We start from the raw sequence: 26,753 nt of genomic DNA on the forward strand, positions 1-26,753 counted from the left end.
CGTGCACAGTAACGAAGACCCAACACAGCCATAATAAATAAATAAATAAATATTTTTTAAAAAGAACTTTTGTTAGTAAAAGTACCCCACTGTGGTAATAAAACATATATGACCTCAGTTCCTAATTGGTTAATAGTCACTCACATTCTTCATGATAAAAGTTTCATTGTCGGGGCTTCCCTGGTGGCGCAGTGGTTGACAGTCTGCCTGCTGGTGCAGGGGACACGGGTTCGAGCCCTGGTCTGGGAGGATCCCACATGCCGCGGAGCAACTGGGCCCATGCACCACAACTACTGAGCCTGTGCTCTAGAGCCCACGAGCCACAACTACTGAGCCTGCGTGTCTGGAGCCTGTGCTCCGCAACAAGAGAGGCCACGACAGTGAGAGGCCCGCGCACCGCGATGAAGAATGGCCCCCGCTCGCCGCAACTAGAGAAAGCCCTCGCACAGAAACGAAGACCCAACACAGCCAAAAATTAACTAATTAATTAATTTTAAAAAAAATCTCACTCACTTTAAAAAAAGTCTCATTGTCAAGTCAGTTAAAACAGTGACGATAATAATTTTTACATAATTGGTTATATACTGATGATAATCTTTTCTATCAAGTATTTGTGTTGGTTTCAACTGTGCTGAATTCAACAGTATTTAATGCCAATACAATAGTGTGAGTTTTATTTAGACATAAAAGAAACAAGCATCATTTGTAATTAAATTCATGTTTAAAATTATGTGTATGATTTACTTGCTTTTAAAAAACATTAAATAGGAAACCTCAAACACATACAAACATAGAGAGAATAGTATAACGGATCCCCATGCCATCATAACCCAGCTTCAGCAATTCCAATTCATGGCCAATCCTGTTTCATCTCCTCCCTTAACCCACTTCCTTCCCCTCGTCCCAGACTACTCTGAAGAAAATTCAAGACATCATACCACTTCACTATAAATATATAACTTTTAATAATGGTTCTCAGATTAAATCTCATCCTGGCAATAAAAAGAAAAACACTGATATGGACTAATTCAAGAGGGGTGTTTACCTATTTTTTCCTTCTTAAAACTTTTGCCAGGAGCAGAGAAGAGGAGTTGCAAAGTGGTAAAACGACAACATATTCTCATGGAGAATACAGAGATGAGTTCTAAATTAATATAGATCTATTTTTTTTCTAAAAAGGGATATTGATGAGCTTTTTAAAAAATACTATTTAAAACAGGCAAGATAATCTATAACCCCAATATTCCTTTTCTTCAATTTATTCAAATTCACAGTTAACTGTCAGAACCAGCATCACTATAGACCAGTCCTGCAGCATAGAAAACGCTGTTCAACAGTTCATGCGCTTAAGATTTTCTGAACCCTAAACACAGGTTGCTTCTTAATGTCTATGGTTGGTTTCTACATATGCTTCATTTAAGAAGTATAAAAGAGAGATGGTTTTCAAACTTTTTTCCACTTACATGCTAAAGTTATTCAGGGGAACTAATTCAAAGCAAGGCAAGAGAAATGTTGGAGAGAGAGTGGAAAAAGTCTTTTGATCTTGAAAGTTGGATCAGCCAAGAGAACAATTTAGCTATATCCCATTAATTGCAGGGAATTAAAAAAAAGGCAGAGAGAAAACATATCTTCTGTGTCTGTCTTAAGTGGTTTAAATACCTCAAAAATCAAACTCAAATTTAATTAGAAATAGAATGACACATTTAACAAATGCTCACTGAAGTTTCTCTTGTAATTTCTTCCCTCCTCTGCAAAAAAGTATGGGGGAGAATGAGTTTCAATTTCATTTGTACATAAAATTCCAAATTTCATATTTATGCTTCTGGAGAAAGCACCATTTTAAAATATCACTGTAACTGATGCAAGCACTAAAATTTTTTGGTAAATTCTTCAAACCGTGTAGCATTAAAAAATTTTTAACACTGCTCACTTTTTTAAAAAAACTATTTATTATAATTCATAGATTTAGGAAGTTTTCAAACATATCAAAGTACTATGAAAATACGTACCACCTCATAACGTTACAATAGCAAGAAGTAACAAGTAAATAAGGCAGGTTCAAGACAGAAATGGGAAGTAGAAAATAACCTGGACATCCCTAGCCTCCCCATGATGTATCCTTTTTCTCCCTCTGTAACTTACCCACTCTGTGAGGCACTCTTGCTCAGAAACTCAAGATCCTTGTGCTCCCCCTTTTAAAATGTGCTCTCAGGAAAACAGAATGTGAATTTATGCAATGAGGTAAACATGACAATAACTTGGAGTATTACTCTTACGGGGTTATTTGCATCTTAACCTTAAGCTTCAAGAGATAACAAGAGTGGAAATTTTAGCACTGGCTAGCAGGTAGGAGTGATTTCATCGGTGCCTTTGAAAGCTCACATTAAAGCCACAATCAACCTGTGGATAAGGTCATCACCAAAGACATACAAATACACATAAAGTAGACCTACCAATTAGAGTTTAATCGGTACGATTTTAGTTTTATAGTTCAATCCTTTTCAGCAGGGATACTTTCAACAATAAAACTATCCCCAAACTGGAAATTAAATTGATTTATCTCTTATAAATAACACAGGACACCCCTGTGTTTTATCAGCAAAAGTCACTCAAGGAAAGAATACAAAGTGTGAGGCAAGACCAATGCTTTAAAGCCTAAAAGATTCTGCAATAAACTGAAAGGAGGCTATACCAGAAGAGAGGTTTAAAGAGCTGGCTTTTTCATTCATAACTGGTATTTTCTGAAAATCTATTAAAAGTCCACTTTCAGTAACTGAAATAATGCAAACTGGGTGCTTCCTGTAAGTGTAGCTGGTTGATTCTCTGAATATATTTCATCAAGAAGCACTATAAAGAATGATAAAGTATGAGAGGGGAATCACGTATAGCACAGTTTATAAACAATCAGAAGTTATGAAACTCCCTCAATCTTAATTTAAAAAATCTGAAGTCACTCAAGCAAATCACTTTCTGAAATTAAACCACTGTTATTCTATCTTCTCTGAAGATAAAGAATTTTGCTAACATGCTTTTATCATAATGTTAGCATTTCCATCTTCATACATAAAACACTGGAAAAAAGAAAACTGAACAAAGCTAAACTAGTAATTGCTTTTGTTACTAACAACCTAGCATGGAGTCAATACAAGTAAAATGGATAGACAGGTTTGCATATTGTGGCAAACACCATGGATTGGGTACACTCAAAAGCCATTCATATCTCCCTTCTCTCTTGCCTTTCTCTCCTGTAGAGGCTAGAAAGAAAAAAGTACTTGATTTCAAATACCTGCAGTTAGGAATGGCTATGCGACATGGTTCTGGCCAGGGAGGGCTGTCCTTTCCAAATAAAAAGGTAAAGACTTGCTAGAAGAAAGCCCCTTTGCCTCTTTCTCCCTTTTCCTCCCTGAATATGGAAGAAAGGACCAGAGATATTATAGTCCCCTTAATCACAAGACAATAAAAATGAACACAAAGGTCTACCTGGCAGACCACATAGAGGTGAAAGGAGTCAGGGTCCCTGAGCCACCTTATCAGGGCTAGACTGCCCACCTCTAGACTTCTTATTGCATAAAATACATACAAGTTGGGGCTTCCCTGGTGGCGCAGTGGTTGAGAGTCCGCCTGCCGATGCAGGGGACACGGGTTCGTGCCCCAGTCTGGGAGGATCCCACATGCCGCGGAGCGGCTGGGCCTGTGGGCCATGGCCGCTGAGCCTGTGCGTCCGGAGCTTGTGCTCCGCAACGGGAGAGGCCGCAACAGTGAGAGGCCCGCGTACCACACACAAAAAAATACATACAAGTTATCAGATTAAGCTACTACTATAGTAGGGTTTTCTACTACTGCAGGTGAATGTACTTGTAGTGGATATGAATACAAAATTCTGAGTAAAAATCAAATTAAGAGCTACACAGAAAATCCTCACCAACCCCTCAAATATTCAAAAAAGAACCTCAATGATAAGCTTGTATTTTGTCTTCTTTACCTGAAGAAGACAAAACACTGCACAACCAATACAAAAAAGAAGGGGGGGCGGGGAGATGATGTTTGATGGTAGTGAAATTAGATTCCAATGCCAAACAAAAATGAGATAAGGCTGGAGGAGAAGGGCATGAGTATAATACCAAACAATTATGGTCTAATATTTCCTGTTTGTCAATTTCAACTGTCAGCAAGGAAAATAGAGTTCATTTCTTCAGCAGAGGAATTCCAATAGTTTTTAAGTCTGAACCTTCAAACTTGGGAAGCTTTCCTCCAGGTTACCAGCAAGGGTCTTATCAACTTCACGTAGGATTTTGAGGAAGTCTTCTACCTGTGAGTCAAACAAAAGAACCAAATAAACATAAGTAGAGGAAAAGATGTTTTAAGATACTGACTATTGTCTATAAAAATGCTCTACCGGGCTTCCCTGGTGGCGCAGTGGTTGAGAGTCCGCCTGCCGATGCAGGGGACGTGGGTTCGTGCCCTGGTCCGGGAAGATCCCACATGCCGCGGAGCGGCTGGGCCCGTGAGCCATGGCCGCTGAGCCTGCACATCCGGAGCCTGTGCTCCGCAACGGGAGAGGCCACAACAGTGAGAGGCCCGCGTACCGCAAAAAAAAAAAAAAAAAAAAAAAAAAAAAAAATGCTCTACCTATGTTTTGTAAACAGTCCGATGGAAAAGATATGTTGACAGCTTGTCAGATGACAATAATAGTACTTCCTGGATGGTCCTCTGAAACCTCAAAGAAATGACTAGCCCTTTCCATTTGTTTTCTTTTAAACTAGTATTTATCCTCCTACTGATTCCCCTTGAGGGTCCATTACCGGAGTTGTATTATCATCCTCCTTGCTGACCCACCCCCTCACTCCCACATTCCATACTTCATTTTCCTAAAAAAAGTTATTTTGAAATTGCCTCTAATGGTAGCAAATGCAATGTAATTTGAAGGACCATAAAAACCTACTGACTGTATCTACCCAAGAATCTTACTTTTGGTTAATATATATGCTATAACAGAAAGGGGTACTATAAATTCAGTTTCCTTTCTCTTAAAATTTAAACTGTTACTCAGGCTAGTGCCATGAATTATCCAACAGTCATCTATCTGATAAAGGCATTAAGTCATGCGCATTATATGCACTATCTTTTTTGACAAAGGCCTCAAAGATCAAGTGCTCACTTAAAACATTTTACTCAGTAATCCCCTGAAACTCAGCCACCTATACATTTACTCATACTCACCACAGGGTTATAGAGAGGAAGAAGGTTTTCAAATGCACAGGAACACTTCTGTTTGCTTAACTGGCCCTCCTTTAGTCCCTGAGCTACAGTCTCCTAAAACAAACAAGAAGATCTGATGTCAAAAAAGGAAAGTTTCTAAAGCTATATCTGGTGAGTAAATACAAACCAGTATTTACAATTCCCTACTGATCCTACATGCGTTTCAAATGTCCCAAACTAAACCCACCATCATTCCTCCTTGTATAACCCCAACATGTGCTCCACTGCAGCCCTTATTTTGGTGAAGGCACCACCAGCCACCCAGCCTGCTGCACAAACCAAAAATGTGGGCTACAGCCAAGACTTCTTCCTCCTCTGCTGCTAGCCGCTCCCCCTAAGTGTTTAATTCTACTCTACTAAATCTCTCTCATCCCACTCCTCCTCTCCATCCACTCTTCCACTGTCTAAGCTTTCATTATTTTACAGATTATTCTTGAAGATTACCAGCCACAAGAGCCTGTTGGTTGGTCTCCTGACTTCCAGCCTCAACTCGCTCTAATCCTCTCTCTCCATTGCTTTTGGAGTAATCTTTCTAAACAGATCACATCACTTGATGCTTAAAAAAAATCTCTAGTAGCTCCTCAGTTTCCTCAAGATTAAGTCCAAATTCCATTAAGTGGCATATCGGAATTTTCAAGACATATCTCTGGTTTATTCTCAGCCCACTTTCCACCTATATTCCTACCACATAAATATTAAGAAACATCTACATCCCTCCCTCCAAAACAACAAAAGCAACAACAAGCAATGGGAAAAATACTTTCAACGAATATGCAAAAGATATAGAATTACCCAAGGAATTCATATAAACAGCCAAAATGGGTAAGTTTATAAAGCAGGAAACACAAATAATATATAAATATATGGAAAGATATTCAATCTAATAATAAAAATGCAAATCAAAATAAGGCACAATTTGGGGCTTCCCTGGTAGCACAGTGGCTTAGAATCCACCTGCCAATGCAGGGGACACGGGTTCAAGCCCTGGTCCAGGAAGATCCCACATGCCGTGGAGCAACTAAGCCCGTGTGCCACAACTACTAAACCTGCACTCTAGAACCCATGAGCAACTACTGAGCCCGCGTGCCACAACTACTGAAGCCCACACGCCTAGAGTCCGTGCTCTGCAACAAGAAAAGCCACCGCAATGAGAAGCCCGCACACCTCAACGAAGAGCAGCCCCCATTTGCTGAAGCTAGAGAAAGCCCACACGTGGCAACAAAGACCCAACACAGCCAAAAATAAATAAATAAAATAAATAAAACATTAAAAAATTAAATTTTTAAAAAAGGCACAATTTATCACCTGTTGAATTTTACTTGATATAAAAATTATAATACACAATAATAAGGATCAAGTAAAACCAACATTTTCACATGTCAAAAGCATTTTGGCAATATGTAGCCATTTATGCCTCAGTCAGCTTCACATTTATCATGTCGAAACCAGCAATTTGACTTCTGAAAACCTATGCTAAGGTAATAATCCCAAATCTGGAGAAGGGAAGCAAGATAATTCACCAAAAATACAAATCACCAGAATAACTGAAGCTTGTTTTAAGGAATATTCTTCTTAAAAAAGTCAATGAATATGAATACATTCTTCATAGTTATATTCATAAATATATTTTTCCTAAAATATATGGATAGAAAGAATATGCTCAAAGAAAGAATATGTTAATAATCCTACACATAATCAGGAAGAATACTCCTTATAACAAGTTTACAGTAAATTTTGAAAATTGATTTTTTGGCAAATTGGGTATTAAACAAACTGGCTCTCAGTGAAAAATCTTTCAGTGTATTGATCAGGAGTCAGGAAAAGTGCTTGTAATGTTACGTGAAAAGAGCAGCCTCCAAAAATTGTATATACTGGTGATAAGTATGTGAAAAACACATAAATAAATATACCAAACTACATCAGCTGTTAGTTTAAGAGTATAAACTTATGGTAAGTTTTTTCTTTCTCTATTTTCCCAAATTTATGTAAAATTAAAAAATAAAAACACTAATAATAAAATTTGGAGCAGTAAGCAATCCATACTTTCTTTTACTGAAGAAAGCATTAATACTTCTTTCCTACCTTTGTTAAAACTTGGAAAATATTAGAAAGAAATTCACATGAAACATCCTTCAAGATTTTCAAGTGGAAGTCATCCTGGGTTAAATCAGACTTCTTAGTTTCTTCTGTGTTAGACTCTGCTGAGTTCTCTGGTTTCTTTTGACAATGTTTCATATTTTGTAAGACACGAATCAGGCTGTCAATTAGAGGAAGATCTACTGTACAAACAAATCAAGAGGCATGGCATTAGCCAGTTAAATTTGGTTACATTCATTCATTCATTCCTGCACATGTACTGAACACCTACTATTGCTAGACACTGTATTTTAGGTACTGCAGATATGGTGGTAAACAAGATCATCAAGGCCTCAGACTTCAAGAGGCTTACATTTTTATACTCTCAAATAAGCAAATAAATAACACAGATTGAAGAAGAAACCCAAAGTGATGAAAAAGAATAGATATCTGAAAATATAATTCTGGAACAGCCCCTCATCCCCCAAGACTTAAATTTGAAAGTACCAGGGAAAATTGATAAGAAATAGTCAACATTGAGATGTATGTTTTAAGTTATCAGATATTAAGGATTAAAAAAATAGGGGAGGGGCAGTTATAATTACATTTTGAGCCAGTTATAAAGGTAACCACTAGACCCAAAATACAACCCTTACTAAATGCCAGAAATACTCACAAAAACAAAGCAAATAAATTATATATTAAAGTATTTCAATATATATATACGTAATGAAAAATGTAATACAACAGCATTCAGATTAAACATAACTATTACTACATTTAAATGAGTTTAACTCATCTATTAAAAAGAAATCAAAACACCTAAAACAAAGTATTTAGAAAGGTTGAAAAGAGTAAGATAGACAAAGGTATTAGGGGCAAATGCAAACAAAAGGAAAACAGGGATGTGATAAAATCCTTTTATCTGATATAAAAGGATTTAAGCCAAAAAAAGAAAAAGCATTATGGGCAATCTATAATGAATGTCTATATACCAAATAACATGCCATCAACATTCATTAAGAACTACAAATGATGAAAAGGACAAAATATTGGCAGTAAAAAATATTAATTTTCCTCTCTTTCCACATCAAATCAAATCAATAGAAATAACTAAGGTTACGGAAGAAGTAATCAGCATAACAACTGACAACTCCAACATGTATAGTCTAGCTCAGGCCTCTCTCCTCAGCTCCAGACTCAAGACTGTAAGCTCAACAGCTCCAGCTGAACATTGAGTAGACATCTCAAACTTATCATGTTTAAAACACCACTCTTTCCGATCTTAGTAAATGGCAACTCTTCTGGACAAAAATGCCAGACATAGCTTGACTTTTCTCACCCTCCTCATCCTATCAGTCAGCAAATCCTGTTGGCACTACTTAAAAGTGATCAGAATCTGATTATTTTTCCCCACCACCGCCCCTGTTACCACCTTAATTCAAGTTATACCATCTCGTGCCTCAAGGTCACAGCAGCCTCCTAACTAGTCTCCCTTTTGTACCCTTGCCCTCCCCCTGCATTTCTCATCAACACGTCTGCCAAAGAGAGCCTATTAAAGTTGGCTCCTGTCTGTCCATCCTCTGCTTAAAACCCTCCACAGCTCCCTAACTCATTCCAAGTAAAAGGCAAAACCAGGCCCTCTACACTCTAGCCCCTGTTGCCTCTCTGGCCCCAGGTTCCATTCCTCTTACCCAGGCTGAAACCGCCCCAGCCATACAGGGCTTCACTGCTCTTCCTCAAATATACCAGGCACACTTCTAATTCAGTTTTACACTCGTCATTCTCTCGTCTGGAATGCTTTTCTCCCCAAGTATTCACATGACTCACTCCATTACTTCCCTCAGGTTTGTACTCAATGTCACCTTCTCAGTGAGGTAACATCCATAAATGCAGAAAAGACACTTGAAAATAGTCATCATTTTTTTTGATTAAAAAACTCTTTATAAAATAGAAATAGATTAATATCTCCTCAAATGGTACAACATAAATAGCTTAAGCCCAAAACAGAATCATGATTAATGATGAACCTCTAGAATCATGGCCAATAAAGTCAGGAAAAAGGCAAGGATCACCATTATTACTTAACCCCAGAGGTCCAAGGCAACCCATTAAATAAAAGAAAGAAGAGGTAGAAAAGCGGTAAGACATATCTAAGTTAAACCCAAAATAATATTAGATAAAGTCCAAGATTACCACTGGAACAACCATTAAAAACAGTAAGAGAATTCAGTAAGGTTACTAGATGCAACATTAATATAATATACAGAAACCAACAGTCTTCATATATTCCAACAAGAATAATCAATGGAAGAAAAGATACCATAGACAACAGCAATCCGTAAGATAAAATATCTAGCAATAAACCTAACAAGAAATATGCAAGATCTGTATGAAGAAAATCATAAAACATTGCTGAGAGACATAAAATAAGACCTGAACAAATGGAAAAGCACATGTTCTTGGATACTCTACAAATTTAACATGATCTCAATTAAAAAAACCAGGAAAATTTTTTGGTTTTGTTTTTGGAACTTGTCAGTTTAATTCAGTGTTAAAAAAAAGAATAATAACAGTCAAAAACATTCTGAAAAAGTAGAATGCAGGAGTACTAGCCCTACTAGGTATCAAAATATAAAGCTTTAATAATTAAAACACTGTGGCTACTGATACATGAATAGAGCAATGGAACTGAATAAAATATATAGGGAAATATAAAACATAGTAATGATGAAAATTCAAATCTGTGTCGGTAAACTGGTTTACTTACTCAATAACGTTGAGACAGCTGGGTATCTGGAAAAAACGTGAAACCATACCTCACATGTAACACCAGAATAAATTCTAGATGGTTCATGGATTTAATTGTATTAGTCATAAAAATCATTCTGTGAAAGACCACTTGTTTACATAGGAAAATATTCATTTATATTTATAAATGAAAAAAGTTGCCTAAAAAACAGGCAAAAAAATACATACGGATGTGAGTGTATAGTAGTTATCTCTGAATGATCAGATTACAAGCACTAGGCTTCCTTTTATAAATTTTATAATTTTTTTTTGTACTGGGCATGTGATGTTTTTGTATTCAAGGGGCTAAAAGCACTAAAAAAATGGAAGAAAGAAATAAAATGAACAGCAAACACAGCTGATAGACTAGAATTTAATTTAGTGAACTAAAATTATACTTGCCTTTTCCTATCTTTAGATACTCCTGTTCAGCCTGTGAGGCATAGATGGCGGACAACACTGAAAAAACAGAGGCTAGCACTGTTTTCTGTTCTTGAAGTATGATGGGTGGATCATCAGACTGGCAGAATTCATGGCACACCAGGTCAAAAAGTAAATTCCAAGTGTCTTTTCCAGTATCAGGACACTGTACTTAATAAAAATGATGAAGGAAGGAGTAATTCAAAAACAGAAAACAATTAAATGAGTAACTATCATGCTTCCCCATATAACATCTTACCAATTGCTTGAATTCCATCATCCACTGTAGTCAGCAGCTGTAAGATATGCATGTAAACATCGAGCCCTTCTGGATTTTCCGAACTAAATACAAAAAGCAAAAACTCAATCAACTTTACTGTCTATGGGACTGTAATCAATCATTTATTCAACAAATATTTATCACTCTGTACTAGGCACTGCCCTATATGCTAAGGATAAAACAGGGAACAGAACAAAGTCTCTGTGTTCACCAGAGCTTACATTCTGATGGGGAAATCAGTCAAAAAACAAATACTATGTAGTACAATCAACACACACAGGACAAGAAGTAAAAATTCTTTTTGGCCCTGTCCCATGAAAGCAACAATGCAGAAACCTATCAAGTGATACTTCACCATTCTGGTTTACTTGAATAATCAGGACAAAAAATGACTGAGATTTTTATAGAATGAATGTAAGGCCCACTGCACCAAGCACTGACAATAATGATGTTCTTAAAACTTCATAGGATCATCTTAGCTCCCAAGTTGAGAATACTAAAACCAGATAAGTATAATTTTTGTGATCAACAGTTTGGATTCCTAGAAACTCACAATCTTAGTTCTTCAACCACACAATTAAGTGAAAAAGATAGTGAACAATTAAAAGATGGTTCAGCAAATATTTAAGTGCCTATAGTTTGCAGGCACTATGTTAGGGGCTGGGAAAACAGAGATGTATAAAACGTCCTTAGCTTCATGAAATTTACTGTCTAAAATGAAAGACAATAATTAAAGTGGTAATAACAATAAAGTAATATGAATGTAGCACTAGCGGAAGTCCAAGGTGCTAGAGGACCACACAGCAAGAGGGTTTAATTTAGTTTGGAGAATCAGGGAATGTATCGTAAGAGAAATGGTTACACAGAAACCCAAAGGGGCAAAGAAGTGCTGGAGGCAGAGACAACATGGTGTGCAATGGCTTGGTGTTGAGAGAGCTTGGTTCAGTTGAAGAAATGAAGGAAATTTCATACAGTTGAAACAGAAGACAAGGAATAAGGATGGAGAAGCACAGTATAGGGCCTTATAAGCAATAAAAATCTGGACCTCATCCTAAGGAAGGCAACTGAAGGGTTTGAAGCATGAAAGTGAGGTGACCAGCATATGTTCTGGAAAAACAGCTCTACAGTCTAGGCTTGGAAGGAGCTAGTCTTGAGGCTGGGAACTCAGAGAATGTTGTAGCAGTCCAGGTAAGAGACACTGGCCTGGTGGTGGCACAGATGGAGTCCCAGAAAAAGTCAGGAAGAAGGACTGGAGGAGGTTCACTGGCCATGGGAAAAGACTGGGATGGGGAAGTATCGGTAATGGCTTCCACGTTTCTCCCACATTATCCAAATGGAATAATGATTACATCATTTACTGAGATTGAGAATACGGAAGAAGCAGGTTTGGGGGAAAGATGATGAGTTTAATGCTCACTTGGATAAAGGACATAAAATTAAAAGGTTTTAATGTGAGTTATAGGGAATTCTCTGGTGGTCCAGTAGTTAGGACTCCATGCTTCCGCTACTGAGAACCCAGGTTCAATCCGTGGTTGGGGAACTAAGATGCCACAAGCTGCGCAGCACAGCCAAAAAAAAAAAAAATGTGGATTATAAAGCACTAAGAATGCACAGTTGACCAATAAGCAGATCAATTCATAAATTAATGTTCTAGTGATAGCAATAAACAGTTTCAATGACCTAAAACACCTAGTAATCACTCTTGGGAAGACATCAGACCCCAAAAGCCAGTCACTTGTCCAAGACTGGCACATACACATAAGGAGCAAGAAAACAAGTGATGTCTGACATTAACTGAAGAAGTTGTCACATGACCAGTGGAAAATAAAGCACAAAGAAAATCTTTTCCATTTGATATAAATTATACGAAACTGCAGAAGATTTTAAAACAGTAACCATAATTAATTAACAGTAGCCTACCACTAAGTAATATTAGAACAAGTATTTTGCAACCATTATGATTCTTGCAAAGAGCAAATATATTGTTACCAATATCAGTAGTGAATCAAACCTGACACAGATCAGCTATGTGCTACTCATCCTATTGAAAGGAAACTAAAAAGACATATCTGGGCTTCGCTGGTGGCGCAGTGGTTGAGAGTCCACCTGCCGATGCAGGGGACACTGGTTCATGCCCCGGTCCGGGAAGATCCCACGTGCCATGGAGCGGCTAGGCCCGTGAGCCATGGCCGCTGAGCCTGCGCGTCCGGAGCCTGTGCTCCGCAACGGGAGAGGCTACAGCAGTGAGAGGCCCGCGTACCGCAAAAAAAAAAAAAGACATATCTAAGGATACTTCTAGCAACTGGATTTTCCCAGAACATTTTGCACAAAAGAGCTCACCTACCGTACTTGTTTGGCAGCTTCAAGTACACAGGGCACAATTCGAAACACTGGCTGCTGTTCAGAATCTTCCTGGGGTTGGTCCAGAGGCTGAACAGCCCCATTTCTAATCCATTCCAACATTAGCTTCTCATCCAAATCAAAGAGCTTGTCCACAACCTCCCCGACCTTCACCAGCAAGTCAACTGCAGAGAATAAAAGAGATATTGAAATAAGAAACAAAATTTTTAAAGTAGTAAGTCTAATCAAAATTCTTAAAACTATTCCAAGAAAGCCAAATCTTGCCAAAGCATTATTTATTCCAAGGGCAATTTGTTTACCTCCTTTGTTTAAATTTGCTTGGCTTCCATCATTTTTAAGTGGGGGATTTATCAGTATCCTGAGGGTTTAAGAAACTTCATATCTTGAATTGAAATACCTTCTCACCTAACACTTAGTCTTTAATTGACCTCCAGAAATAGTTACCTGGTTTCCTAACAATTAAATATAATTTTAAAAATATTTTTTTCTACATTACATGGTGACTTACCATTTGTTGAACTTGACATGATGAAGCAAATGCTATCATAAATAGCTGGATGTTCTCGGATTCTTTCAACCCAGACAATGGCCACTTCTGTCTGGGAAAGGCAAGTAAGTAACAACCTACGTGCGTGATAAATGTGAGCTTAGTATCTATCTTTCAAAAACAGTAAAGGAAACTCAAGAGTGAAAGAGCAACTCTATTTTCCTAGTTTCCCTTAGGGGTAAGTATATAGAATCCATAAAAAGAAGAAAGCATACCTGCTTGTTTCCAGTAGAGTAGGAGGGTCTGAATCACACAAACAGTACAATAATACCTGGCTACAAAAACAAAAAAATTAACCCAATATGCCTCACTTCTCTCATTTCAAATATCAAAGCCATAAAATCTGGACCTCATCCTTAACTTTTACTTATAAAAACTTAAATAACTAAGTTTTTATTTAACTTTTTAAACATTTTAATTGTGAAATATAGCATATATACATAAAAACCTGTAAGATACAAATCTATACTTAGTGAATAATTATAAAGCAAGAAAAAGAACAGAGCTGCATCTCTGCAGCCCTTGTGTGTCCCTTACAAATCACAATTCTCTTTCCCACCTAGAAATGACTACTAGCCAGACTTATCCAGCAATCATTTTCTTGGTTTACTCTATAGTTCATTTTATATATTTTGGTTTTGAACTTTGTATGAAAGAAATTATATTGTATGTATTCTTTTGAGTCTGAGTTCTTTGGCCCAACACCATGTCTTTAAGATCTACCCATCTTGTTCCAATGAATCTCCAGTAGCTGCAGATTCATTGCTGCAGAACATTTCATTGTATGAATATAGCACCATTTCTTTTTCCAGCCTACTACTGATGAACATTTGGGTTGATTCCAATTTTGGGCTTTCAAGCAATAGTCTTATAATACTTTTTATATGAGTATACTGATATATGTGTGCACGGTTTCTCTTACCATATACCTATGAGTGGCATCACTGGGTCATAGCATATGTGTACCTTCTAATATGACTAGGTAATGCCCAACTGTTCCAAAGTGGTTGAGCAAATTTATATCTCATCAGCAATGTATACTGTTTCATATTAATTTTAAGATATGCATTTAATTAAGTTCATAAAATTTGTCAATATTACTCATTCACAGATTTTTAATAGGGATCACTAGAGACCAAACATAATCCTGAGTCATTTATTGCATGAATGATTATAAGTTATGGAAGAATAAATACTTTAAACTAGGATCTTAAAGTCCTTTCACACCTAGAAGAGGTAATAACCTCTATTTTGGAGCCCCAGGTACTTGAATCCTGTGTTAAACCCTACAGCCCTTGTTGAAAATAACCGCCTAGAAGAGTTTTCTTAACCTATTGTGGGCACAAATTTCTTTGAGATTCTGATTAACAGCCATAAACCCTCTGCCTAGAAAATGAATATACTCATAAAATGTAGCATGTAATTCCAGGGTGTTCTCAGACCTCTTAAAATAACCACCAGGGTTTCCACCATTAGAAATCCTCTGCCCAAAACTTCCTACATGTAGAAGAGAACTGGCCTCCAAGCAGAAGTATGAGAGCGTTTGAATCACAGGGGCCACGCTGTATCCTCTAGTCTGCTGGCAAGTCCCCCATCACCACCATCTAAGTCAGAACTGACTTGTTGACCAGTGTCAGGGTGACACTGGTCAACAAGTCTAGTTTTTCCAGACTCTAGCTCTGAGCCTAAACTGTTTTGGACTCTGGTCAGGTGCCTCCATCTCCAAGCTCTGCCCCACTGGTTCTTATCCCATGTGGCTTACCACCTGCTGACGATTCAGGCCCCTCTGCGACCAATACAGAAAACAGGCCTAAATCCTGAATCATGTCCATAAATAGTGCGCAAGTCCCCAGCCATCATCAACACACAATGAAGTTCCTGGAGACTGCTCATCAGGAGAAAGGAAGTACTTCATTTCATAATGTTTCCCTATCTGTCCTATGTATTAGGATTTCCTTAGGGATATGAAATATGAACCTATTTTTTAAAAACATAATTATTATGTAATAAAACTTACCCAAGATTTTTATCACTGCTGATGGACACACATATCTCCTGGAAACAGGCCATATTACCTAAAATTCCCACACAGATTTCCTGCCAAATCAAATTTCACAGGTCACAGTCGCTCTGAGGTAAAAGACACATATACAAAATAACAACTTGAAAAAAAAAAACTTTCACTGAGCCAAGTTTGGGGAGAGAAAAGAAGGAGAGGCAGCACACAGAAGTACATTGCCTGCACCCTAATTTGACAAGTTTCCAGTAGTGTTTGAGAGAAGATGAAAGACATAAGAAAAAGAAAGATCCAAGGCAGGCAGGAGTTATGGAATAAGAAATCTTACGGATGAACTGAGTCATAAATGATTGCTAGGATTTAGATATACAAACAAGAAGACAGACATTCAAACACGGGGGAAAGTATCAGCAAAGGCAGGAAGGGACTAATGTAGAGTGGACAAAGGCTAATACAGAAAGCTGCCTGTATCAGTACACAGTTATTAGTAGCACACAGTGGGAGGAGAGCATGAGATAAATACAGCAGGTAAAAAGGATCAGGATAAGGGCCCTAAATGCCTACTTAATTTAGTAGGTTATTTGGAGACATGAAGGTCCTCAAGGAAGGGGTCAACATACTGCAATGTTATTTTAGGTAGATTACTCTGGAAGCAAAATGATAGTGAAAAAGCTTTAAAAGAAGTTCATAACCTCAGTAGTAACAGCTAATGTTTATTTAGCACTTACTACACCCAGGCACTACCCTAAGCACTTTCCACGTAACATTTCATACAATAATTTATGAGGTATGTACCATTATTGTCCCCATTTTTCAGATGAGGAAACCAAATCACAGAGAAGTTAAACAACTTGTTGAAGATCTCCAACTAGGAAATAACACAGCTCCAGAGCCTGAGCATTTCACCGTATCACACTGCATCTCTGAAATCAAGTGAAGGAAGATGAGGGTGGTGATGGCAGGCATGGAAAGGAATGAAGCTGAGAAAGATTCCAGGTGAAAGCAGAATAATTTGATGGGAGTAAAGGGAGAAAGCAGCTGAACATAACTCCTAGGTTTCAAGTTGTTTCATTTCTCCAGTAGGAGAGATTGGTTCCATTGACAAAAAAATTGGAAAAGAAAGCATAGGAAAGAACACAACGAGTTCAGTTAGGATAGTGTTTCCAAACTTGCTCGAACACAAAAATCACTCAGGGAGTGTGTTAAAAATACCAATTTCCAAGTCCCATCTCAGAGCTACTGAATCAGAATCTCCAGGGTACGGTCCGGGAAGTTGTTTACCAAGCACATCATATGATTTATATGATTGGATAAGTGCGACAAACACTGAGTTAGGACATATGGACTTTTGGATTGGAACATGCAACATGCAACTAAAGAATGCCTGAAGAAAGTTAGAGATATAGCACCTGAAGTCAGAAGGGAGGTCGTAGCTTTGATCCCACAGGGAAGATTTACTCCCAAAGGTGTAAAGAGTGGATGAACTCACCAAGGAAGTGAATATAAAGAGGAAAAGGGATCTGAGTCTACACCTTAAAAGGAGTCCACACTCAGCATAGGAAGAAAGTATCAATAAAAAGTCAAAAAAAGTAACAGAGAAGTGACTGGAGAGGTTAGAGACCAGGAGAGTGAGGTGGCACCAAAGCTATAGGAGTAAAGAGTTTCAATAAAATGTGGGTGGTCAAATGTTGGGAAAAGAGTAAAAGAGAAAAGGGCCAGAAAAGATACACATACATTTCCCCTAAAAACTAAAGAGGGAATAATTGAACTTCCAATCAAATATCAAGTTTTTTAGTCTCAGCTACTCACTGAAATAACCTGGGGGGACTTTAAAAGCTGTCTGGAGTCCCACACTTGGAGAGACTATTTCAACTGATCTGAGAATGGCCTGACTTGGGATTTATAAAAGTTCCCTAGGGCAAAGCTTCTCAAAATTTGGGCCTTGGTGCTGGTCAAAACCTGACTAACATCACTGCAAACTTGTTAGAACTCCTCAATCCTACCCCAAACTACCGGATCAGAAACTCTGGGGGTGGACTCAGTAATCAGTGATTCTGGGACATACTGAAGTTGGAAAGCCCACATCCTAGGTGATTCTAACTTGTGGCCATGGCTGAGAATCGCTCTCATAGACAGGCTATGGTTCACAGACATATATAATAATAGGACTAACTCCTGAAAGGAACAATTCTTATTTTCTTAAAATTAGTTTACTTACAAAGTAGAGATAAGTGCTTACCTCATAGAGTAGTAAAATGAAATACTAAGTAAATAGCAGTTATTCATGATTACAATTACTTAATAAACATTTGCTAATCACTCACGATATACCTAGCAGATGGCAAACCTAAATGGCACTAAAGCACAGAAGACTTAATGAGTACAGAATTGTTTTGGTGCATTCACTATCATCACTGGCCACTGAGAGCTTACTTATTTGGGAAGGCTTGGAAGTAAACTACCATCTTGGGAAAATAGATGTGAATACTGAGAGGGGATGGAAGGCATACAAAGGAAGGCATGGAGATGGCAACGATCACAGTAAGCTCCTGAGGTGAGGAGTAGACAGGCCATGCTAAATTAGAAGACTATCTGGAGGGTATATTTTATGCTAGAAAGACGAATTGGATTCAGATTGTGGAGAGTCTTGAGCAATAGGCTGAGTTTAAGCAATAGAGGATTTTATGACTTAAAAAAAAAAAAAAAAGCAATAAACTGAGAAATGAGTGGTCCGGGCACTGTTCCCTGTTCAGCCACATATTAGTGGCATAATGATGATTGGGACTATCTAGTGTCCATAGCTGTTAAATTAAAGTATGGATCTCCCTGGCCAGCCCAAATCTAAAATTCTATGACTGTAATAATTTTAAATAGCATACTACTTAGTACCCGGTAATGTTCAATAAACATCTGCAGACTCATTTGTAGCCATTAAGAACATTAAAGTGAGAAAAATGAAAGACTATCCAGCACTATCTGCTGTTATTGCTCCAAAGAGGCAGCTTTAGAAATGCACATACTTACCCTTAATCGAGGACATTTGGATTTGGCCAATACTCCCATAAATATGTCAGGAGCATTAAATTCTTGGAGAAACAAAGCCACATCCTGAAAATAAAAATGATTATTAACTTGGATGCTGAATATTCCTCCTTAAACACCATAGCTCAGGCAACCATAAAAAAAAAAAAATTCCATATATATCTCCTTTCAAGGACAAGGAAAAAAACCCCACAAGGTTAGGAATTGTGTCAATAGACAAAAGTAATGTTAGAGTTGTGGTATCTGGTCTCAAGGCAATGGAACAATTCCATAAACAAATCTGAACTAATTGTGATATTCCAAAGGACTGTCCTCCTTTTACTGCCTTGTATGTATTTACCTTAATGATCTTTCTACCCACCAGGAATTCTCTTTAACTCATTCAGGCACATTTGCTGATTACCAGGTATCATGCTAGAAGATAGGATAAGGGAAAAAAGTAAAAGTCATAATTTCTGTCTTCTAAGAGCTTAAAACTTGATAGAGAAAACATTAAAAACTCCTATTGGGTTATGTCCAAAACCAGAACTTTTGCTTTCAAAATCCTCAACAGAAAAAAAATCTGATCACAATGTAACTGTGACAGCTTCACATCTTCCTAGAGAGTTTGCCCAGTCCCCATTGCCTAAAGGGACACACCACACAGGTGAATGAACCTGGAGTGGACATGTGGCCCAATCTCGCTAGAAATGTGGGCCCCAAAACTAAATCAATTAACTGTGGAGATTTGCATTGTAAAATATTTAGATAAAATTAAGTTTCTGGCTGTCTATTGCCTCGTATTTTCACCAAACTTGAGGTGTGTATTCACAATACCTTAACTTAGAACACAGGCTATATGTCTCATGTGAAAAATGCCCTTCGAAGGGCTCTCAAAGAGAGAGGGAGTAATCCTTCAGAGCAGCTGAAATTGGGGTAACCTGCATGACTGTTGACTGGAAGAGATATATTGCACTTATTAAGAGATCATAGTCAGAGAGACTATTTCAAAGACATACTCCAAATTGAAAGTCAAAGCAGCAGATGCTCTCCACTCTAAGTGATCAAGCTGTCTGTCATGTGGGCAACTCCTTGTAGCATGCAGCAATTTATTTATTTAATGATAGTTAATAATTCCTGGAGTAGTAGGAATAATATCAATAATTAGGTAGCCTAATAATACCAATGCCAATAATAACAATAATGGCAATTAACATTTATTGAACAAGTATTAAATGCCAGGCCCAGTGAAGTGGTTTGCATGCTATCTCACTTAATTCTCAAATAACCCTATGAAGTAGTTATTATTAACCCCATTACACTGCAGTTTTAAAGGGTTAAGCAACCTGCCCAAGACTGTACAATCAGTAGGAGAACAGAGCCGGAATTTGAACCCAGATGAGTCTGATCAAGTCCACACCCTTAACCAGCACACCATAGTAACTGTCAGGTATTCATCCATTGATTACCTCTTCATAAAACATTTACTGAAAAACCTGAGTAATAAGCACTGTTTCAGGCTCTGGGGACACATCAGTGAATAAGACAGATAACGTCTCAGTGGAGTTTTCATTCTAGAGGGATGAACAAACAATAAACATATAAACAACTAAATTACATAAATCCTAAGTGCTACAAAGAAGATAAACAAGATGGTGTGTGCTAGAAATGAAGACTAGGGGGGCTACTCTAGATATATCAGAGAAAGTATCTCTGAAGAGGTGACATTAAGCTTTTAAGAGGAGGAGCTTAAATCCATCAGAGGACACAGGCTCAAAACAATCACTGAATAACAGGATAAGTGTTTTGTAATAGAATGAACAGGTTCCATGAGAGCACAGAAAAGAGAGGAATCCTGCCTGGAGTGTCTGGGGAGGCATCACAGGGGAGGTGACATTTGAGGTGGGCCATAAAAGGTGGGAAAGATCTTGCAGGTGGAGGACATTCCATGCAGAGTGGCATGAACAGAGCATGAGTACATGAAAATGCAGGAAGCATCTGGAAGTCTCTGGTCCTGCTGAAGCACTGAGTGGCAGGCAATGTGTGAGATGTAGTCTCATTGGAGGGAATTTATGCCAGTGAATCAGTGGGCAGCTCAGTTCTCCAGAGGTGCTTCAAGAGCTACCATAAGAGGACAAAGAGGAGGCCAAGAGCATGACCCTGCCTCCACGGACAATCTCATTCAAACAGCAGCTCTAGTTTACCTATTTGATATTTGAGGATTTCACGCTAAGATTTCATTTGAAAAACAGGTTGTTTCTTTTAAAAAATGTTTTAAAATCATAGCTTCTTAATAACTGTAGAAAAAGTAGAGAGAAGATGAACAATACTCTCAACCAACTTGATCAAATTGACATTTACAGGACACTCCCACCAGCAGCAGGAGCACACACGTTCTTTTTAAGTGAACATCGAACATTAACCAAGACAGACCAAGGTCTATAAAATCAATTGTATATCTATATACTACCTATATACTATCAATGTATATCTATATACTGAAATTTTTTAAAAATACTATTTACAATAGCTCCCCAAAATATGAAATACTGACAAAAGATGTGAAAGACCTAAATACTAAAAACTACATAACTTTGAAGAAATTAGAGAAGACCTAAACAAATGGAGCAATAGAACTTGTTCATGGGTCAAAAGACTCATTATTTTAATTTATCAGTTCTTTTCCTAAATGATCAATAAATTGAACTCAATCTCAGTCAAAATCCTAGAAGGCTTTTTGTAGAAATTGACAAATTGATTCTAAAATTAATTTGGAAATAAAAAGGACATAGGACAACCAAAACAACTTTGAAAAAGAACAGAGTTGGAGGTTAACACTACCTAATTTCAAGATTTATTACAAAGCTACAGTAATCAAAACAATGTGGTATTGGCAAAAAGATACAAATAGATCAATGGAACAGAATAGAGTCCAGAAATAGACTCATGTGTATATGTATGGATAACTGATTTTTGACAAAGTGCAAAGGCAATTCAGTGGAGAAAGAATAGTCTTTTAAACACACTAACTAGAACTGGTTATCCGTAGGGAAAAAAAAGTGAAATTCAGTTCATACCTTGCATCAAACACAAAAATTAAGTCAAAATGGATCACAGACCTATAAGTAAAACCTAAAATCATAAAACTTACAGGAAAAAAAAAAAACACAATTAAAAAGTGTGCAAAAGATTTAAACAGCCCCTTGCACTGAAGAAAATACACAGATTGCAAATAAGCACATGAAAATATGCTCACCATTATTAGTAATTAGGGAAATCTAAATCACAATTACAGTGAGAATAACAACACACTTATTAGAATGGCTGAAATTAAAAAGACTAACCATACCAAGTGTTGGTAAGGATGAGAAGAAATTGGAACTGGACTGTATCTCATACACCGCTGGTGGCAACGTGAAGTGTAAAAAACACTTTGGAAAATAATTTGATCTTTTCTTTATAAATTAAACATACACCTACCATATAATCCAGCCACACTACTCTAGGTACTCACCCAAGGGAAAGGAAAACATCTATCCATACATACTTATACACAGACATTCACAGAAGCTTTACTTGTAATAAACTGTAAACAACTCAAATATCCATCAAAGAATCAATCATGGTATACACATATAATGGAATACCATTCAGCAATAAAAAATAATAAACTATAGGGCTTCCCTGGTGGCGCAGTGATTGAGAGTCCGCCTGCCGATGCAGGGGACGCGGGGTCGTGCCCCAGTCCAGGAAGATCCCACATGCCGTGGAGCGGCTGGGCCCATGAGCCCCGGCCTCTGGGCCTCAGCGTCCGGAGCCCGTGCTCCGCAACGGGGGAGGCCACAGCAGTGAGAGGCCCGCGTACCAAAAAAATACATAAATAAATAGATAAATAAATAACAATAAACTATAGATATACACAACAACATGGATGAACCTAAAATACCGATGCTGAATGAAAGAGCCAGACGCATCCGAAAAAAGAATGCAATCCCATTTATACAAAACTCTAGACAATGCAAACTACTCTGAAGTGACAGAAGGCCCATCAGTAGTTGCCTGGAGAGGGTAGAAGCAGGGAGGGGTAAGATACCGGGATCACCCTTAAGGGGCATAAAGAAACTTTCTGGGGCTGACAGACATGCTCTCTGTCTTAATTATGGTGATGGTTTCATGCGCCAATACATACATTAAAATTTTTCTAATTGTACACTTTAAATATGTGCGGTTTTTATACTTCAATTACACCTCAAAATATATGCAGGATTTTTGTGTCAATAATATCTCATAAAGCTGTTTTACAAAATGGCTGAAGACAATGAGTAGCCATTGACAAATTTTAAGAGAGAATTTTAATACAAGTAAATCTGTGTTTTAGGAAAAAGATAACTTGGGTAGCAATGTGGAGGACAGAGGGAGGTGAAAGAGACTAACACAAGGATTTTCATCAGAAATCTACTGCAAAAGTCCAACTAATAAAATGAGAGATTATGTAAGTCAACCTCTTTTTCTGCCTCTTTTCTTACCTGTAAAATAAGGATACTACCTATATCACAGGGTTACTGTGAAGAGCAGACAGAATGCTTTCAAGCTACAGAGTACAATACAAACGTTAAAATATTATTGCAATTATATACATGTAATTCCTTCTTGTCCCTTTCTTCTAGTTTAATTGTGGTACCTCAGTGGTCTCCAAACTCCTAACCTGCTCTCAAATATAAGGCCAATGTTCTTTTTAGGTAGATAAGTATCAGAACTTTCGTGGGCTACAAGCGTTCCAGCATTCATGAGAACTATCTATATAGCCCAAATCTAATGACACTCAGATTTTCTGCCTTCAAAGACAAAAGTTGAGCATTTACAGCTCCTGGGACCTCATCCCTGTACCATAAATAGGAGTGACTACAGACATTAAAGTTTTTCCCCAGAGACTTAAGGACTGAACCTAAAAAAAAAAAAAAAAAAAAATCCATTCACTACCTCCTTACCCAACAGTCTTTTCAGTTCCATTTCCAACCCCATACCTCATCCATTGACATATCCCACACTCTGCAAATTTCATTCTCCATTTCTTCATCAAGCTCCATCTGCTGCTCCTCATCATCTGAGCTGGATTTGGAGTTTTCAGGGCTAACAATCTTCAGAAACACAAAGGAAGGAGATGAATAAGGGCTGTCCACAGTACTCCTCAAGTAATATTACCCCATAATCATTTACAGGTCACAAAAAAAAGGGGGGGAATTCCCTGGTGGTCCAGTGGTTAGGACTCCGAGTTTCCACTGCAGCAGGCACGGGTTCGTTCCCTGGTTGGGGAACTAAGGTCCCGCATGCCACCCCATGCCGCCAAAAAAAAAAGGAAATTAGTACCTTGGGTACCTTGGGTAAACACTGTTGCTAGGCATTGGGTAGAAACACAAAGATAGACAAGATTTAATCCCTTACTTCCAAGTAGTTTAGGATCCGGTGGGGAAAAGACATAAACTGATAATCACAACAGAAAAAGCTAAGTGATCCAACTGAATTGTGGACAAAGAGCCGTGAGAACAAAAATGATGGACCAATGACCTACGTCTGGGAGAAGTTTCCCCAAGCTTCTCTTAGGAGGTGATACTGAAGCTAAATCTTTGAGGGGTAATCGAAGTTTGTCATGTGAAGAAGGGAGAAGAGCATACAGAAGAAAGTACAAGAGTTCAGAGTTAAGAAAGGGCCTAGCATGTGTGCGGAATGGTAAGCAGTTTAGTGTGTCATGGGCAGATGAAGCTGGAAAAGTTGCAAAGAGTCCTGGATTCCAAGCTAAGAAATATGTATTTTTCTCCTGTAGGCAAAGGTAACTCTGAGGAGTTCCCACAGATGGCTTTTTTTTTTTTTTTTTTTTAAGATCATTCTCGCAGCTGTGTAGAAGGTGAAGTGGAGAGGACAGTGATTGGAAGTAGGAAAAAAGTTAGGGAAACATAAGAACGTTCATATTTACTGAGAGGCTCCTATGAGGCAAACACTATAGTAAGCACTCTATGGCTATTATAATCTTATATAATCTACGCAATAACTCTATATACAATAATATAAATATTATCCCACTTTATAGAAACTGAGAAAGAAATCGGTTAGGCGACTTGCCCAAAGTCACGCTGGGTAAGCCGCGCTGTTGACAACAGGGCTGTTTGACTGCAAAATCACCATTTATTCTACTACAACGAAAGTCCTCGAAACAGATCAATTAGGACCTGGGCTTCAGAAACGAGTGGGAATGAGGGGCAAAAACCCTAGCAATGAATTTACATGGTCACGTATTTTTGGAAAATTTTCAAAAGTAAAACATTTTAATTAGAAGCATTCCAGCATCCCTGCCATTACACTTCCCTTTGTGTTGAGGGGCACAGGGAGTGGCGCCCGGCAGTTTTAGGGTCCGGGAGACAGCGAGGACACAAAGGGTGAGACCCGGCCGCTGGGGCCTGGGGAGGAGGCCGCTGTGGGGACGGCGGCTCCCCCAGCAGTAGGGGGCTGCCAGAGGCGGGGTGGGGGTCTGGGGGAACGTACAGGGAGCCCACGCGAGGCGCGAGTTTCCGCACCTGGATGAGCCCGCTGAGGACGCCGAAGAGCCAGTGCTTGCTGTAAACCGTGCTGCCTATGCAGTCCCCCCCGGCCGCCTCCTCCTCCTCGTCCCCGTCCCGACTCCGCGGCGGCGGAGAGGGATTGCGGTCCATGACTTGGCCTCCTCTAGCGCGCGAGAGCAGCTCCGGAAGCCGCCAGAGGAGGAGAGAGGCCTCCAGGCGCCAAGAGGGCACGGCGCGGCTCCCGCCACAGCGCCCCCTGCTGCCCGGAGCCCTGCCAGCCCGACGCTCTACCCAGGACCGCAGAGCGGTTATATTCATAATTGTTATTTGTCACCCTCACTGGACCAGATATTCCATCTCTCCAAGAGCCCTTAGTCTGATTGGAAGGGACGGGGGGTGCGGGCACGGAACAGCACAATGTCTGTAGTACAGACGTGAAGCTATCGGACCTCTGACCTCTGGGCACACTTGCCATTCTTAAAGACATCATTCTTCTCCCAGGTGTGGTCGGAATCCTGGAAAAGACGAAAGTCACCAGGAAGAACGTCAGTATTACAACTCCCTGTGTTTTCAGTTCCTGCTTCTATTTAGTTTGATGGCACTCAACATCACACCCAACGCTCCACCAAACCCCACAGCAAAAATTTTAGAACACCACTTTAATGAAATGAAATTTATAGATGATATAACTTACCTCAACATGTAATTCCGATAATACCAATATGATTCCCTTACAGAAAGAAAAAATAAAATTAATTTTAAATAAAATATGTATTTTAATGTTTTAAATGCTCCGGCACAACTGTACTAGAAGATATAACAAAGATCTCCGATTTTGGCACATACACATCAAATTACTGTGAGCCCCACATTTACAAATACAGAATGACATGGGTGTGGTTCCTCAGCGACCCTGCTTCTCAAAATCATGAACAGATGATGGTAAAATTTCTAACAAAATAAAGTTCCAATTTACACAGCAATTGCACTTATGGAAATTTTTAAGGTATATTAAAACAGGACAAAAAATACTGTGTGTTAATACATAAAATACAACTAGATCCTAGGCTCAAATAATTATAAACATTTTTTCACCTTTTGTGCAGGGGCAGACCCAGGTTTTGTGGGGCCTGAATTATGCAATTTCAGAAGCCCCTTTTAGGGGAAACAGTACAAAATTACAAATATTAAATTTGTTACAATAGGAAATATTTATTTAGAATGGGAAAAAAAGAAATCACAGTAAATCACCAATTTTAAGAAACCAACAAATACCTTAAAATTAAATCCAGGAAAATATACAACTGTTTTTATTAGTAAGTAGCCTGACACACTTCTACAATTCTTTTTCTTTTTTTAGTAGACTTTATTTTTTGAGCAGTTTTAGCCACAGCAGTATTAAGCAGAAGGTACAGAGATTTCCCTTAG

General features: G+C 38.4%; 1 protein-coding gene across 2 annotated transcripts; it reads right to left on the bottom strand.

Moving 5' to 3' along the window:
- Window positions 1-4,109: 4,109 nt before the first annotated feature.
- Window positions 4,110-25,475, bottom strand: SAAL1 (serum amyloid A like 1; the record flags this gene model as incomplete). Of its 2 annotated transcripts, XM_079708749.1 has the most annotated exons (12): window positions 4,110-4,309; window positions 5,221-5,313; window positions 7,342-7,538; window positions 10,528-10,716; window positions 10,805-10,887; window positions 13,170-13,350; window positions 13,695-13,810; window positions 13,949-14,008; window positions 15,751-15,830; window positions 18,775-18,858; window positions 23,796-23,909; window positions 25,341-25,475. In XM_079708749.1, the coding sequence occupies 12 exons, from the start codon at window positions 25,473-25,475 to the stop codon at window positions 4,217-4,219; spliced, it is 1,425 nt and encodes a 474-aa protein (XP_079564875.1). In that variant the 3' UTR covers window positions 4,110-4,216. The 2 variants fall into 2 exon arrangements, with proteins under 2 accessions (XP_079564875.1, XP_079564876.1); XM_079708750.1 differs by lacking the exon at window positions 18,775-18,858.
- Window positions 25,476-26,753: the final 1,278 nt, after the last annotated feature.

The sequence above is a fragment of the Hyperoodon ampullatus genome (assembly GCF_949752795.1).
Source record: "Hyperoodon ampullatus genome assembly, chromosome: 7".
Taxonomy (NCBI): Eukaryota; Metazoa; Chordata; class Mammalia; order Artiodactyla; family Ziphiidae; genus Hyperoodon; species Hyperoodon ampullatus.